At 44.0% G+C, this 17,734-nt stretch overlaps 1 protein-coding gene across 3 annotated transcripts in view; it reads left to right on the top strand.

Annotated features, from left to right (window-relative positions):
- The first annotated feature begins 3,696 nt into the window (after nucleotides 1-3,696).
- Nucleotides 3,697-17,734, top strand: part of LOC308459818 (uncharacterized protein) — a 32,181-nt gene continuing 18,143 nt past the window's right edge. Inside the window, exons 1-3 of one of the 3 annotated variants that reach the window (XM_080975538.1) lie at nucleotides 3,697-3,947; nucleotides 15,574-15,627; nucleotides 15,901-15,957. In XM_080975538.1, the coding sequence (XP_080831664.1) occupies nucleotides 3,729-3,947; nucleotides 15,574-15,627; nucleotides 15,901-15,957 (330 nt within the window). In that variant the 5' untranslated portion in view covers nucleotides 3,697-3,728. Of the gene's footprint in view, nucleotides 3,948-14,606; nucleotides 14,658-15,573; nucleotides 15,628-15,900; nucleotides 15,958-17,734 lie in introns of those variants that run through there. The other 2 variants (XM_080975539.1, XM_080975540.1) reach the window with 2 other exon arrangements.

Genomic DNA, 17,734 nt, shown 5'->3' with positions numbered 1-17,734 from the left:
ACCCTTGGCTTCTTGACTCCCAGCTCTCTGACCCTTGGACTCTTGGCTTCCCGACTCCTGGCTTCTGGACTCCCGTTCCTGCTCCCACCCCGCCATCTTGTCCCCGGTCCTGACGTCCGCAGCTGGGACTTCGATCGCCCATGAACCAGACCATGACAATCCAACCCATCGGTGTCAACTCACAGATGCTTTTGTTGAGACTCCTGCATCACAGGCGGTTGGACTAGACCCTTGGGGGTGGGGGTCTCTTCCAGTTCTACCATTCTATGATTTTATTATCCCCTCTGGGAATTGTCGCTTGGTGTTTGGAATAAAGCTCTTCTAACAGAGGGACGCGGGTGGCGCTGTGGGTTAAACCACAGAGCCTAGGACTTGCTGATCAGAAGGTCGGCGGTTTGAATCCCCGCCACGGGGTGAGCTCCCATTGCTCAGTCCCAGCTCCTGCCAACCTAGCAGTTCAAAAGCACGTCAAAGTGCAAGTAGATAAATGGGTACTGCTCCGGCGGGAAGGTAAACGGCGTTTCCGTGCGCTGCTCTGGTTTCGCCAGAAGCGGCTTAGTCATGCTGGCTACGTGACCCGGAAGCTGTACACCGGCTCCCTCGGCCAATAAAGCGAGATGAGCGCTGCAACCCCAGAGTCGGCTACGACTGGACCTAATGGTTAGGGGTCCCTTTACCCTTTTAACAACTGCCCCCGTTAAATATCTAGTCCTGGATCACTTCCTCAGCCTGTCACCTGCCTCCTTTCTCTGAGGAAGGACAGCTGTAACCTTTTCCAACAAGCCACAACTCATCAGAGGCTTTTTGGCTCTCTAGATGACTTGCTTTGCCTCCTCGGGGCTTGGTTGGTGCTGCCAGACCTGTTTTCACTTTCTGCACTCCTGGATATGAAAATTGGAGATGGACAGGTTGGCTCATTCAGACCGTGGGGAGGAATAAAACCCCAAAGCCCCCCGCTATTGTCTTTAGTTGCACCAGGAAAAATGCCACGTCCTGGAGGCAGTAAATTCTGAATACGGTGGAAGCTCAGTTTTCAAACGTAATCTGTCAGAAAATTCAAGTGAGAAAATTGGAAAACACGCAGCGGAAGCCATTCGACTTTTGAGACATGTTTGAAAACGGAAGCATTTACTTCTGGGTTTTTTGCATTCAGGCTCCGAAACGTTCATCAATGGAGTCATTTGAGAACCGAGGTTCTACTGTACTAGTTGCTGGAAAAGGAAGGGAGGGAGGAAGGGAAAGAGGAAGAGGCGAGGAAGAGGTGACCTGTTAGAAGTTCATAATCGAAACAGGAGAGAGTCTGTACCGGGTGGAACCCACAGAGAAGATGGAAATGATGCCTTCCCCAAGCTCAAGGGAGGCAAGAGATTCCACAATGAGACCTCTGCCATTTGGCCATTTACCAGGAACCAACTATCCTGAGAGGGAACATTCTGACACGGAGGAGCCTTCACAGAATGCTGCAGCACGATTGCTGACATGATCGAGGCCTTGTCAACAGATGACGTCTGTGCTCAGAGATAATGCACTGGCTGCCTATTTGCTACTGGGCCAAGTTCAAGGTGTTATTATTACATACCCCTCAACTGTCCCGGAAAAACCAGGACATCCTGTCACACACACCCCCCGAAAAAACATGGGGATTTTGGCCGCCCCAATCTCATGCCATGATTTCACCCTTTTATCCCAGAGCCGTGGTTTCATAGAGCACCCCTAAAACATGTGTCTTTGGGTGTCGTGCCCTGCCAATCACGTTTTTTTGGGGGGGCGGTTTGCAATCTCATGGAAGATGGTGTCCCAGTTTTTTATCGCGACATGTTGGAGGGTATACCATTAGTATACAACTTGGGACCAATTTACCTGCAAAATCACTTTACCCTGGAGGCTCCCATTCAGCCGCTTTGAGTGGCGGAATTGGCCCTGTTATCATTTCCACATGACCCCCGTTCCTCATTTGTAAGAACTCAGATCTTTTAGTGTGGCAGCACTAAAACACTTTGGAACTCCCTTCCTATTGATACCGGCCAGGTGCCTTCACTGTACTCTTTTTCGGCGCCTCCTAAAAAACATTTTTGTTTGGCCAAGCCTACCAAGGTGCGTCATTAGAGAACGTTCTACTTATAAGATCCCCCCCCCCCCAGTAGTTTTATTTGATCTGTTTCTGGTATCTGGCATGATTGTGGCCATTATATGTATTACAGCATGAACAAACAGTCAAAAGTTCCAAAGACCAGCATTTTGCAACGATGGCGTTTTCGCACCGCTACCTTTAAGCCTACAAAAAAAAGTCAGATTTCTTGATGTACATAGCAAAATCAAAGCCTTTCAGAGTTAAATGTGACTTTCATTTTCCCCCTGGCCATTCTTAATTTCTTTGTCCATTTTCCCACTAAAGCAATGCTCCATATTTTGCTGAACCAGCAAGCTTTTGTAACTGCCTTTCATATCTCCTGAATTGTGCAATGCTCAGCCTCACTGCTGCTAGCTTTGCTTTTTAAACCTATATTGTTCCAGGGGGAAATGTTCAATACCGCTAGTTTGGGTGGGGGTCTGGCTCTATATTTCCCCTCCAGATGTTTTGGAGTAGAGTTCCCATCAACCCCAACCAGAAACTTGAACGCCCGCGGCAACACGAGAGCAGGGCCTTTTCTGCAGTGGCTCCCCAGGGAGGTTCATAGAATCATAGAATCATAGAGTTGGAAGAGACCACAAGGGCCATCGAGTCCAACCCCCTGCCAAGCAGGAAACACCATCAGAGCACTCCTGACATATGGTTGTCAAGCCTCTGCTTAAAGACCTCCAAAGTAGGAGACTCCACCACACTCCTTGGCAGCAAATTCCACTGTCGAACAGCTCTTACTGTCAGGAAGTTCTTCCTAATGTTTAGGTGGAATCTTCTTTCTTGTAGTTTGGATCCATTGCTCCGTGTCCGCTTCTCTGGAGCAGCAGAAAACAACCTTTCTCCCTCCTCTATGTGACATCCTTTTATATATTTGAACATGGCTATCATATCACCCCTTAACCTCCTCTTCTCCAGGCTAAACTTGCCCAGCTCCCTTAGCCGTTCCTCATAAGGCATCGTTTCCAGGCCTTTGACCATTTTGGTTGCCCTCCTCTGGGCACGTTCCAGTTTGTCAGTGTCCTTCTTGAATTGTCTGGCTCCTTCATTATACAGTGATACCCCGGGTTAAGTACTTAATTCGTTCTGGAGGTCCGTTCTTAACCTGAAACTGTTCTTAACCTGAAGCACCACTTTAGCTAATGGGGCCTCCTGCTGCTGCCGTGCTGCTGGAGCACGATTTCTGTTCTCATCCTGAAGCAAAGTTCTTAACCCGAGGTAATATTTCCGGGTTAGCGGAGTCTGTAACCTGAAGCGCATGTAACCCAAGGTACCACTGTATACTTTTAAGCATCACATAGATGGCTGATAGAGTGATTTAGGGCATTTGAATACTTTCAGTACTTTCCCTTGGTATAATAGGGTCCATGTTTTGTAACTCTGTCTTGTTTAACCATAAATAGCTCCAGTCACTGCCTTCCATGCCTGTGGTTTATTTACTTTGGTTTTATTTTATGTTTATTTTTGTTCAACGCTTTGACTTTTCGCAGTATATAAATACGAAAGAAAGAAAGAAAGAAAGAAAGAAAGAAAGAAAGAAAGAACGAACGAACTGTGGAGCTCAACAGGTGGGGGCAAGTTGTTAAGTTGTTTTTGCTAACAGGTCCTCATGGCAGAGATTTCCCGCTTGTCCAACCCCCCTCAAATTTACTGGAAACGAAGAGTCAAGGTCCAGGGCCAGAGAAAGAGGGAGGGACATTCCTGGACTCCTCATGTCCACGTCCCTCCAGCTTTAGGCTCTGAAAACAGAGTCAAACTGGCAACCATGAAGACGTTTTGGCTGGTCCTGGGCTCTCTCTTCGCCTTTGCAGCTGCTGGCACAGGGCAGGTGAGCTTATTTTTTGCAATGCTCTTATTCCTCTTACCGTATTTTAAATGTATGCACACAGAGAACAGAAAGCAGACAGAGAAAAGTTTCCCTTCCTCTCTTTTTAGTTTAGAGATAAGGAGAGGAAGAGGCAACATTGTAAAATCATGGAGAAAACTTCTCCTCCTCTCTCAAAAGACTAGAACCCGTAGGCGCCGAACAGAAGGATGGAAGATTCAGAATGGACTAAAGGACATTCTTCTTCATGCAGCAGATAGTTAAACTACGGATAGTTAAAACTTGTGTCCTTGCCACAACAGGCAGCGGTGGCCATCAACTTGGATGGCTTTACAAGAACCTAGAAAAGACCGCGGTCAAGATAATATTCCATCATTTTTATAATATTTTTATTAGTTTTCAACCACGATCCTATAATAGCCTCATTATAACAATTCCAATTTATAATACAATTCGTAATACCAGTCATTCAACCAAATTATATAATTTAGATGAGGTGGCCCCCTGCATGATAGAGTTGATGGTTTGATGATTTTATTTATTTCTGTGTTCCAAAATCTGATTAATTTCAATTACATTCCAGTCATAATAATAATCCCTTATGCAACAACTGCAATATTAACAACTTCCCTTTGTATTGACACATTAAATGATTTGTAAAACTGCAAGTGAGGCACTCCAACTACATCCTTGCTCTTCCTGTGTGTGGCATTTCTTCTGTCTGTGGTGCTGCTTCCAGATAATATTTCATCTTAGACACCTATGAGAATACATAATGGCAAAAATGACGGCAAAAATGACGGCATCCATCAGGGTCTGCTCCAATAAAAAATTCTATACAGAATAGGAATGCATAGGGGAATACATGAAGAAATATGGTGTTAAAGCAGAACTCTTCATAGGCAATTGTTAAGCATGCAAGGACAAAAGAAGTAATTATAATTTATTAGTTTTCATGTTATTTTATTTTGTTAAAGCAACTAGAAAAAAATATTATGTTGGGAAAGATCTCACACAGGTGAAGGGAAGCAGTGGGGAGGAGGGGAGGGTTAGGTTGAATTTGGGAAATAAAATAATAAACGGGACAGCAAAGGATATAATAGATTCTTATAGAATAGTAATATTTTGTAACAAGAAGAGAAGTTCAAAAGGGGAAGTAAATGTATTTTTAGTATTTTCATTATTGTAATAGTTATTATTATTTCTTATTAGCAGAAGGCAATGTTAACTTGGACTTCTTCGTTTTGCTGTCTGTATAATTTTCTTAAGTCAATTAAAAGAGAGAGAGAGAGAGAATACATAATACACGAAGTGCATTTGACAAAATACGCTTTATTCCTGCCTTGCAAGGGGTGGGGCAGGAGAGGGCTCTCGTGGTCGAATCCTGATTGTGGGGTTCTCATAAGCACCTGGCTGCTGTGAGAACAGGATACTGGGCCCAGTGCGTCCCTGGCCTGATTCAGCAGCCAGACGTTCCTTATTCTCTTAGTTCCTAACCAAAAGAAATTCTGGGTTCTCAGCCGTGGAAGTTGTGCCTTCCAGTTCTGAGAGTGGCATCGGTTGTGGTTTCTCAGCGAAGAAGAGGCGAAAGCACTCTGCGCGTGCTCTGATGCCCTTTATACTGTTACCGGTTCTTCCTTGGTTTGAGCCCCAACGCTGCCAATATGACCTGTGAGTCTGAGCCCATCCTAAGACACAGCAAAGAATCCATCTGACGTCAGAATGTTGCCTCTGGCTGGGTGACTCTCTGGTTTCCCAGATCCTGCCCCATGCCAGATTCCCAGAAGGCCCAGGAGCCGGGAGGGAGAGGACCGACTGCCCATCACCTCTTCTGATATGTACCTGACCCTGCCGCTGCCTGCAGGGCTTGTGCAATAACACACACCTTCTTCCAGGAACTCTGGACAGCAATTCGTGAAATTTGGATGCAAAGGAGTCCCATAGCCAGGCCCCAATGAAAGGCAAACACCATAGGCTCTTCTGTTGAACTATCATGTCAACACCCACCCACAACAAAGCAGCAGAAATTGTTCCTTTTTTTCTTTTTGTTAAAATCTCATCTTTTTCTTTCTTTTCAAGTTTATACATTTCACTAATTTTCATTAATTTTACAATCATTTTGACATTTCAAAACTCGACTTCCTTCCCCCTCTTTCCTTAAATTTATTTTTAACATCTTCTGCATATCCAAATTTAATTTGCTCATTTATTCACCGTCTTTAAATATATACTCCTATGAAACTGCAGGTTATTACAATGAACCTGCCAGTGTTTTTATCTGTTTATAATTTATCTGTAAATATTCAACAAACCATTTTTACTCTTTTATTAAAAAAATGTTATCTTGATTTCTTACTCTTCTGGTAAGTTTCGCCATTTATGCATATTCCATAAGTTTTTGTATCCATTCTTCCTTTGCTGGGACTTCTGCTTCTTTCCACTTTGGGGCAAGAACCATTCTTGCCACTGTACATGAAACATGGATAAGTTTCTATGCATTTTAGGTAGTTCTGTAATTCTATAATTCCCAAAAGAAAGGCTTCTGGTTGTTCTTTACAAAGGTTGGGGGCGGCGCGAACGGCAATGGCGGTCCTCTTCTGAACGGGAGAGGAGGCTCCACAGACAACGGGTCGTCCGCTACGGCGAAGCGGAGACCCACTTCGGAAAACCCCAGGCAGCAAGAGCCTGGGGTCTTGAGGCTCGGTGGGCGCCTTGAGCGACCCTCCAAACGCGAAAGGAACCCCGTAAGGGGCTCCGGAGCGTGGAGGGGGGTTGCGGCGCTGTGAGCTGTTTCACAGTCTGCGGAGCGAAGCCGCGCTGCTGCTGCCGGTGAGCGCTGATCCCTTTTCCTGTTAAAATTCGGATTCGGACGAAAAGCAACTTATTCGTGAGTAAAGACTGAATCACTTGAAATTAGAGACCTTAAATGAAAAATCTTAATTGGCTTGAACTTGACTGAAAGCGGAGAGACGTGGAAACAGGAAGTCCGTCTTCCGCTGCCATTGAACTTGAAAAAAGCAACTAGGTGGAGGAGTGGAGGCTGAAAGAAAGAGATTTTAAACTTTACAGATCTAAGCATCTACTGAACTTGCAACCTAAAGTAAAGACTTTAAGTTAAAGATTTGGAATTATTACTTGCACTTGACTTTCCTCCTTTTATTGGATTACAAATTAGAAGGTGAAACCCAGGGTCCGGAGCTGCCTGAGCATTGAGAGATTGAGCTGTCAGTACTGCAGATTTGGATACTGTATATTGGAACTTGCAACAATCTGAGGGTATTGAGACCTTTTAAATTTGAAACTTTTTATTTGGAGACAAATAAGCACCGTCTGTAACAAAGTGACCATTTATAAACTCTGCTAAACATTTGTATCTGAAGGTTCTTGGTTATTAAATTAGACTCTGAAAGACATTTTAAGCTCCCTCTAGAGGATTGGATTAAAACAGTGACTTTACATGTACATTTACTTTCGATTCCCTTGTTGTTTGCTTGCTCTGGGCCTTTCTATTCCCATGGGAATAACTCAGTGTGACCTTGACTGATAGATAACGTTGGAATGAGTGGCACAAGAAAAAGAGGGAGAGTTAGACAAACAACTTTAACAACTCTAACCTCAGCCTCGCAGACACGCAGATCATCTGTACCTACTTTGCCCTCAGAAGTAGAAGTTGAAGAAGTTGCCTTGTCACAGGCAAAAGAGGGAGAGGGTGAAGCAGAGCAGTTACAATTGGAAGATATGGCCTCAGGAGTATCTGTTTCTGTTCTAGACAAAATCTTTGAAAAATTGGAAGCTTTGGACAAGAAAGTAGATGTGCAATCAGCAAAGATTGACAAAAATACAGAATGTCTAAATAAATTAACTATACAAGTGGTACAGAATACACAAGCAATTGGACAGTTAACGGAGGCCTCAGCAGAAAATCGGAAATTGGCTGAGGATACCAGACAAAAATTGGAAAATTTAGAGCAAGAGGTAAGACCACTCACTAAACAAGTTGGGGAACATCAGATTTATCTTTCTATGATAGAACTGCGAAATCGTGAGAATAATTTGAGGATTAGATCATTACAAGAGGCAGAAGAAGGAAATCTAACTGAGTTTTTGACCAAAGAATTTTCCAAGTTCTGGAATTTGGAAGAAAAGGACTTTAAAATTGTGTCAGCTTTCAGACTTGGAAGATTCACAAAGAAGGAGAGGCCCAGAGACTGTTTGATAACATTGAGATCAAAGGAGGAAAGGGATAAGATTTTGGGCCTACACTACGGAAAGTCACTGGAGGTTTTGGATAGAAGAATTGAAATTTATAAAGATATTCCAAGACAACTGCTGGATCTTAGAGCCGCCTACTCTGAACTTGCTAAATTACTAAGGAGCAACGCAATTCCATTCAGGTGGGAATTCCCCCAAGGAATATCTTTTACCTTTAGAGGGAGAAAGGTTAAAATTAGAACATTGGAAGAGAGAGACAAATTTTTGGCTACACACGGAGAGGACCTTCAAAAAGGAATTGAATTACCCTCTGGGCCTGGGGCAACGCCAGCATCAACACCAGCACCTGGGGAACCTGAAGACTTAGAGAAGATACCACCCCTGGAGAAATAACCAGATTAATTCAGGATGTCTCTGCAATTGCTGAGTTGGAATATTAATGGTTGTAACATTCCGGAAAAAAGGAAGAAAATATTTCACATATTAAAAAAAGAACAATTGGACATTATTTGTTTACAAGAAACACATGTGACGAGGCTCCACAGAAAAGTGTTAATAAATAAAAGATTGGGCCAGGAATTTGTATCGTCGGATAAAGTCAAGAAGAGAGGCGTGGTGATATATGCAAAAGAGAGCCTGTCACCCAAATTCTTATTTAAAGATGAACATGGAAGAATTTTGGCTATTGAGATACAATATCAAGGAGAGAAACTGTTGATATTAGGAATCTATGCACCTAATGAAGGGAAATCGGAATTTTACAAGAAGCTGCAGGAGACAATGCTGGACTATCTGGACTACAACAACATCATAATGATGGGAGATATGAATGGGGTCGTATCAACTAACATGGACAAGTCACAAAGTCAAAATGTTACAAAAGACGGCAGACTACCTAAAACCTTTTTTGAAATGACAGACAATATGGATCTGATTGACATCTGGAGGACAAAGAACCCACTAGGAAGAGAGGGAACATTCTTTTCTGAAGCCCAACTGACCTGGACAAGAATCGACCAAATATGGATTTCTAGAGGCCTGGCACCTAAGGTCAGAAAAGTGGAAATCTGCCCAAAGACCTGTTCCGACCATAATGCAGTAAAGATGGATATGACACTACTACCAACTGGATCCTTTAGATGGAAGATGAATGACAATTTGTTCAGAGATCAGGAAATTATTAAGAAGGCCCAAAAAGTTTTGAAGGATTATTTTGAGATAAATATGAATACTACGGTGGATAAAAGAATCGTCTGGGACGCAAGCAAAGCTGTAATGAGGGGATTCTTGATACAACAGAATGCAGTAAAGAAAAGAATACAAAATGAGAAAAAAGATAAGATCTTGGATAAAATAAAAGAATTAGAGAAGAAATTAAGAGTGAACCCAAAGTCACAGCCAACTCTGAGAGAAATTAAACTTTATCAAACACAATATTCTAAACTGATAAATCAGGAAATCGAATGGAAGGTTAAACTAATGAAGCAAAAAACGTTTGAGTCGGCGAATAAATGTGGAAAACTGCTAGCTTGGCAGTTGAAGAGAAGACAAAGATTAAATACGGTTACAAACTTAGAGGTTGAAGGAAAAAACATTCAGAATCCAGTGGACATTAGAAAGTGTTTCCAGAGATACTTCAAAAAACTATACACCCAAGGGCCGCAAGACGAAGTCGAGATTAAACAATTTTTGGCAAAAAATGGACTATCCAAATTGTCACAAGAAAATCGGACAATCCTGAATTCTAAAATAACACGACAGGAGATTGAACAAGTCATTCAGAACATGCAACTCGGCAAATCTCCAGGGCCAGATGGGCTGACTTCCAAGTACTATAAGACATTAAAAGACTATTTGATACAACCTTTGATGGAGGTCAGCAATGAAATTATGGAGGGGAAGAGGGCACCGGAGTCGTGGAAGGAAGCGTTTATCACATTAATACCAAAGTCGGAAGCTGAAAAGACACAACTTAAGAACTACCGTCCCATCTCCCTTCTAAATGTGGATTACAAAATATTTGCAGACATTTTGGCAAGTAGATTTAAAAAAGTTTTAAATGAAGTAATTCATAAGGACCAGGCCGGCTTTCTCCCAGGTAGACATCTGTTTGCTAATACAAGGAACATTATTGACATTTTGGAACTTTTGCAAACAGATATAAATACAAAAGCAGTTTTAATTTTTATAGATGCGGAGAAGGCCTTTGACAATATCTCCTGGAAATTTATGATGGGAAATTTAAAAGAGATGGGAGTGGGACGGGGTTTTGAGAATGGGATTGAGGCTATATATTCAGAACAGAAAGCTAAATTGATAGTTAATAATGTGGTTACAGAAGAGTTCAAAATTGAAAAAGGGACACGACAAGGTTGCCCTATCTCCCCTTTGTTATTTATTTCGGTTCTGGAAGTGCTATTGAACATGATTAGAGGGGATCGGTTGGTGGAAGGAATTCAGGTCGGACAGAAACAATACAAATTAAAAGCTTTTGCAGATGACCTGGTTCTGACCCTGCAGAAGCCAGAGCCTAGTACGAAAAGAGTATTACAACTGATTAATGACTTTGGTCGGGTGGCTGGATTTAAATTAAATAAACAGAAAACTAAGGTCTTGGGAAAAAATTTGACTGATACAGAGTCAGAACGGTTTCAGAATGAGACAGAACTTAATGTGGTTAAAAAAGTAAAATACCTAGGGGTAAACATAACAGCAAAAAATCTAAGTCTATTTAAGGACAACTATGAAAAATGCTGGACAGAAATTAAGAGAGACTTAGATAGTTGGTCAAAATTGAAACTTTCTTTGTTAGGCCGAATTGCTGCTATTAAGATGAATGTATTGCCAAGGATGTTGTTTTTATTTCAAACACTTCAGGTTTTGGACAAAACGGAGTGCTTTCAGAAGTGGCAGAGAGATATTTCTAAGTTTGTCTGGCAGGGCAAAAAGCCCAGAATTAAGTTTAAGATATTAACTGACGCAAAACAAAGAGGGGGCTTTGCCCTGCCAGACTTAAAGTTGTATTATGAAGCCGCAGCGTTCTGCTGGCTAAAAGACTGGCTACTTCTTGAAGACACTGATGTGTTGGATCTGGAAGGGTTTAACAATGCTTTTGGATGGCATGCATATTTATGGTATGACAAGGTTAAAGCAAATAAGGCATTTAAGAACCATATTGTCAGAAAATCACTGTTTAATGTCTGGACAAAATATAAAGACTTGCTGGAAAATAAAACACCAAGGTGGCTTTCACCTTTGGAAGCTAAGGCCCGAAAAAGACCCAATATGGAGGCTAAATGGCCAAAATATTGGGAAATACTAGAAAAGGATGGAGATAATTGGAAATTGCAGAGTTTGGAGAAAATGAAAGACAAAGTGCGAGACTGGTTACATTACGCTCAGATTAAAGAAGTTTTTAAAAATGACAAGAAACTAGGGTTCCAGGTGGAGAAATCGAAACTAGAAACAGAATTGTTAGAACCAAAGATTAAGGTACTTTCAAGGATGTATAACTTGCTGTTGAAATGGAATACACAAGATGAAACGGTTAAATCCGCTATGATAAGGTGGGCACAGGACATTGGGTATAATATCATGTTTGAGGACTGGGAAAGGTTGTGGAGTAATGGATTGAAATTTACTGCATGTAACGCTCTGAAAGAAAATGTAATGAAAATGATTTATAGATGGTATATGACCCCAGTCAAACTTGCAAAAATTTACCACCTGTCTGATAATAAGTGTTGGAAATGTAAAGAGTGTGAGGGAACATTCTTCCACCTCTGGTGGACTTGCCCTAAAGTGAAGGCGTTCTGGGAAATGATTTATAATGAACTGAAAAAGGTATTTAAATATACCTTCACTAAGAAACCAGAGGCCTTCCTTTTGGGTATTGTCGGCCAAGGGGTGGTAAAGAAGGACCAGACATTTTTTATGTATGCAACAACAGCAGCAAGGATACTTCTCGCAAAATACTGGAAAACTCAAGATCTACCCACATTGGAAGAATGGCAGATGCAACTGATAGACTACATGGAACTGGCCGAAATGACCGGCAGAATTCGTGACCTGGGAGAAGAGAGGATTGAGGAGGACTGGAAGAAATTCAAGAATTATCTACAAAAACATTGTAATTTGAGTGAATGCTAAATAAGATGCTAGACCAAAATAACTGAGCACCACTAAACTTAGAAGTTTTTTTAAGAAAATAAGTAAGATTGTGAAAATTTAACTCCTTTTGAGAACTATAAGATTATGAAACATAGAAGGGATATAAGAATCTAAATAAGATGATAAATTGCTGACAAAATGTTATAAAGATGAAAGTGGGAGCGGGAGATGTGAGGAAGTCCAAAGAAAATGTGAAACTATGTTAAGACAAATGTTATATTGTTTATTATGTTTATTTCTATTGTAAAACCCAATAAATTGTTTTTTTTAAAAAAATAAACATCCTTTTCATTTCATTATATATCATTTCCCAGTAAGCTTTGACCTTACTACAAGACCACCACATATGATAAAAAGAACCTTCTTTCTCTTTACATTTCCAACACTTACTTGAATTACATTTATAGATTTTTGCCAATTTACTCAGTGTTAGATACCACTGATATATCTTTTTCATATAATTTACTCTTAAACCATAACATGCTGTAAATTTTATATCCATATTCCACAATCGTTCCCATGCTTCCGTGTCTATATCTTGACCAATATCTATTGCCCAATATATCATGTACTTGTTCATGCTTTGTCTCCCAGCAGATACTGGTTTCAACCTTCTGCCATTCCTTCTTTTTTCCGGACCCCAAGTACAGAATCACAGATTAGGATGATGCACTTTGTCTCTCCATGTCCAGAATGAACCACCAGCAAGACCACCGCCAACTAGGGGCGCCAAGGGGTCTTGTGCCCCCCCCAAAAAAAATTCAGGGAAGGGCTGCCCACTGGCAAACCCACCACAGCCTCACCCCTCACAGGCCGCTTCAAGGTTGTGCGGGGAAAAGGAGGCAAACCGCAAAGCCCATCCGTCATGTGCGCAACATCTCGGCATGCCACAAGGCACAGGCCGTCGACAGGCCTCTCCTGCACCCTCTTTTAATACCCAATGGTCATTTGCACCTCCTGCGCCCCAGTGCCACCCCCTTAGTGCTTCCCCCCCAAGTAATCCCATTCCCCATGATTTAATAAATCACATGAAACAATTGAGATCCATTGTAGGCTTTTATTAGGTCCCATCATGCTCATCGTCTCAACAGATTCCACAGCGGGTTGTTTGTTTGTTTCGTAACAATTATATATTGCTTGATTAACCTCTTTTTAAGAGCAGTTTGCAAGAGATGAAACAATAAATTAATCAACAAATCCACGATGGGAGTTGAAAACATGCGGAAAGTTAAATACTAAAACAGGCTGAATCAAACACTGACTTTCTAAGCATCTGCCCAGTCTTGTCCAAAAAAGAATGTTTTAGGCAGCTGCCAAAAAGAGCACGGCAAAGGTGCTTGGTTGGCATCAAGAGGCAGGGAGTTCCGCAGGCTTCGTACTGCTTTCAAATGTGGGGGCAAGTTGGTGCGCCTGCCCCCTAGACTAAATCCTAGCCTCGTTGCTGCACAGCTTTGTCTGACGGCAACCAAGGCTAGCCAATCGGCACTCGGCGCTGCCAGATTCTCCTTGACACAGGGGGAGCCGGTGGCTTCTGGGTTTGTGTCTCCAGAGATTGTGAACCCACAGCAGGGCCATCCCTGAAAGGAGAGAAGATGGAGGACTGCTGGAGCCGCTCGGGAAAAGCTTTCTTTTCTCGCACAACCGAGCTTGGTCTCAGTATTAGTAGCTGAACTGGGTTCCACACAGTCACAAAAATGAAAAGAAAAAGGCACAAAAACACAGAACAGATAGGAAAAACAGACAGACCTCAGTGTAACACTCAAAATGAAGAATGCTTGGCTTCCGAAATTGTCCGCAAACCGAAACAATTACTTCTGGGTTTGCAGTGTTTGGGTTCCAAGTTGTTTGAGTACCAAGGCGTTTGAGAACCAAGGTACCACTGTAATGGGGGGAAAGATTCCAGTCTGGGCAGATGCTCTTTTGCAGTGCTCATACCTCTTTCTCAAATGCCAATTCTTCAGGGTTTTAATGGGGGCTTTGGAAAATATCCCCTGTGGGCGGGGAATGGCTATGTGACTGCCAGCCAAGCTAGCCAATCAGCGCTCTGCACAGCCAGCTGCTCCTTGGCAAACGAGGAAGCGCCCGCATCTGGTTTTGCGTCTTAACCCACAGCTGGTTTGCCACTCCAAGGACAGAAGATGGACAGCTGTGGGGGGGGGGGGAGGTTCTCTCTCAGGAAATGCTCTCTTCCCTCCACCCCTCCACTTGGCCTAAGCATTATACCATCCTGAATTGGAGATCCCTGCGGATACAAATAAGCCGCATTTATCCGACCCAGATCTCCCTCAGATTCAGATGCCCAGCTTGCCAGCACTGGAGCCAAGCCTGCAGGTACGTCTGGCCCTGGGGTGGCGGGAGGAGGAATCCCTGTCTTATCGGGAGTCAAGCCTAAGAGATGTTTGCCCAGCTTGGCAAGGGTCTCATTGACGGGTGAAATAGGAGTCCTTGTGGGAATGAAGGCAAGGAGGGATTATTCCAGGTTGAGGGGATGGCAAATCTGAGCCTTCCAGAGGCTGCAGGAGAGAGTTAGGACTCATCCCGCCCTCTGTTTGTGGCACACTTCCTGTTGTTGTTGAGTCGTTTAGTCGCGTCCGCCTCTTGGTGACCGCCTGGACCAGAGCACGCCTGGCACTCCTGTCTTCCACTGCCTCCCGCAGTTTGGTCAAACTCATGCTGGTAGCTTCCAAAAGATAGCTGGTAGTTTACAAAAGAAAAAGATAACAAATCCATGATGGGAGTTGAAAACATGCGGAAAGTTAAATACTAAAAGAAGGCCTGAAAGAAACACTGACCTTCTAAGCATCCGGACAGGCTTGTCCAAGCAAGAATGTTTTAAGCAGGTGCCGAAAAGGTGTTTGGTTGGCATCAAGAGGCAGGGAGTTCCGCAGGCTCTGTGCTGTTTTCAAATGTGGGGGCAAGTTGGTGCGCCTGCCCCCTACACTAAATCCTAGCCTCGTTGCTGCACAGCTTTGTCTGACGGCAACCAAGGCTAGCCAATCGGCAGTCGGCGCTGCCAGATTCTCCTTGACACAGGGGGAGCCGGTGGCTTCTGGGTTTGTGTCTCCAGAGATTGTGAATCCACAGCAGGGCCATCCCTGAAAGGAGAATAGATGGAGGACTGCTGGACCCTCTTGGGAAAAGCTTTCTTTTCTCCCACAACCGAGCTTGGTCTCAGTATTATACAAGGTTGAACGGCAATTCCCTGTTGTGCGACTGTCCGGCATTCCCCATTTCACTCCTTCTGCAGGAGGCTTCCAAGAGAAATGTCCGATCGGTGGAGGACACCTTGCCAAGTCGCCAGGTATGTCTGGAGCTGTGGGGGCTGGAAGGTGGGCAGAGGGAGCCCCCTGCCTTGTCCGGAGACCCCTCACTCCCTTGCCAGAAAAGCCCCCTTGATATCCACTGGGTCAGCTTCACAATCTGGCAGCCCAAGGAGATGGCCTGGAAACATTGCCCCGTCCCTGACTCTGTTTTGGCCCCAGGGCGGAGATTTCTCTCTGCCTGTTCCTGCAAGAGCCATGGGCTGGCTGGGAACAGGGGCAGCACTTTGATGCTCTTTTTCCTCCGTGAACAGGCTCGGAGTCAAGATTGGCCGTGGTACTGCCCCGGTTGCTACACAGCTATTAGTCAGGTAAGCACAAAAGTTTTCCACAGAGAGGAGGAGAGGTGGAGGCTGGTCTCTGAGCTGCTCCTCTGTGGACACAGAGACGGACTGGCAGCTAGTGGATTTGAAAAGGTAAATGAAGGAAGAGTCATAGAAATACAGTGGTACCTTGGTTCTCAAACTTAATCCGTTCCAGAAGTCCGTTCCAAAACCAAAGCATTCGAAAAGCAAGGCACATTTTCCCATTGAAAGCAATGCAAAGCCGATTAATCCGTTCCAGACTTTAAAAATCCTCCCCATAAACAGCAATTGAACATGAATTTTACAATCTAACGAGACCATTGATCCATAAAAGGAAAGCAATAAACAATGTACTGCAGTCACACAATTAATCAGTAGCTGAACTGGGTTCCACACAGTCACAAAAATGAAAAGAAAAAGGCACAAAAACACAGAACAGATTGGAAAAACAGACAGACCTCAGTGTAACCCTCAAAATGAAGAATGTTTGGCTTCCGAAAAACGTTTGCAAACCGAAACAATTGCTTCTGGGTTTGCAGTGTTTGGGTTCCAAGTTTTTTGAGTACCAAGGCGTTTGAGAACCAAGGGACCACTGTAATGGGGGGAAAGATTCCAGTCTGGGCAGATGCTCTTTTGCAGTGCTCATACCTCTTTCTCAAATGCCAGTTCTTCAGGGTTTTAAAGGGGGCTTTGGAAAATATCCCCTGTCGGCGGGGAATGGCTGTGTGAGTGCCACTCAAGCTAGCCAATCAGTGCTCTGCACAGCCAGCTGCTCCTTGGCAAACGAGGAAGCGCCCGCTTCTGGCTTTGCGTCTTACCCCACAGCTGGTTTGCCACTCCAAGGACAGAAGATTGACAGCTGGGGGGGGGAGGTCCTCTCTCAGGAAATGCTCTCTTCCCCCCACCCCTCCACCTGGCCTAAGCATTATACCATCCTGAATTGCAGGTCCCTGCGGAGAAAGAGCCACAATTATCCGACCCAGATCTCCCTCAGATTCAGATGCCCAGCTTGCCAGCACTGGATCCAAGCCTGCAGGTACGTCTGGCCCTGGGGTGGCGGGAGGAGGAATCCCTGTCTTGTCGGGAGTCCAGCCTAAGAGATGTTTGCCCAGCTTGGCAAGGGTCTCATTGACGGGTGAAATAGGAGTCCTTGTGGGACTGAAGGCAAGGAGGGATTATTCCAGGTTGAGGTTATGGCAAATCTGAGCCTTCCAGAGGCTGCAGGAGAGAGTAAGGACTCATCCTGCCTTCTGTTTGTGGCACACTTCCTGTTGTTGTTGAGTCATTTAGTCGCGTCCGCCTCTTGGTGACCGCCTGGACCAGAGCACGCCTGGCACTCCTGTCTTCCACTGCCTCCCGCAGTTTGGTCAAACTCATGCTGGTAGCTTCCAAAAGATAGCTGGTAGTTTACAAAAGAAAAAGATAACAAATCCATGATGGGAGTTGAAAACATGCGGAAAGTTAAATACTAAAAGAAGGCCTGAAAGAAACACTGACCTTCTAAGCATCCGGACAGGCTTGTCCAAAAAAGAATGTTTTAAGCAGGTGCCGAAAAGGTGTTTGGTTGGCATCAAGAGGCAGGGAGTTCCGCAGGCTCTGTGCTGTTTTCAAATGTGGGGGCAAGTTGGTGCGCCTGCCCCCTAGACTAAATCCTAGCCTCGTTGCTGCACAGCTTTGTCTGATGGCAACCAAGGCTAGCCAATCGGCACTCGGCGCTGCCAGATTCTCCTTGACACAGGGGGAGCCGGTGGCTTCTGGGTTTGTGTCTCCAGAGATTGTGAAT

Source organism: Podarcis pityusensis (assembly GCF_964106645.2).
Source record: "Podarcis pityusensis genome assembly, chromosome: 12".
NCBI lineage: Eukaryota > Metazoa > Chordata > Lepidosauria > Squamata > Lacertidae > Podarcis > Podarcis pityusensis.
This window is presented reverse-complemented; position numbering and strand designations above follow the sequence as displayed.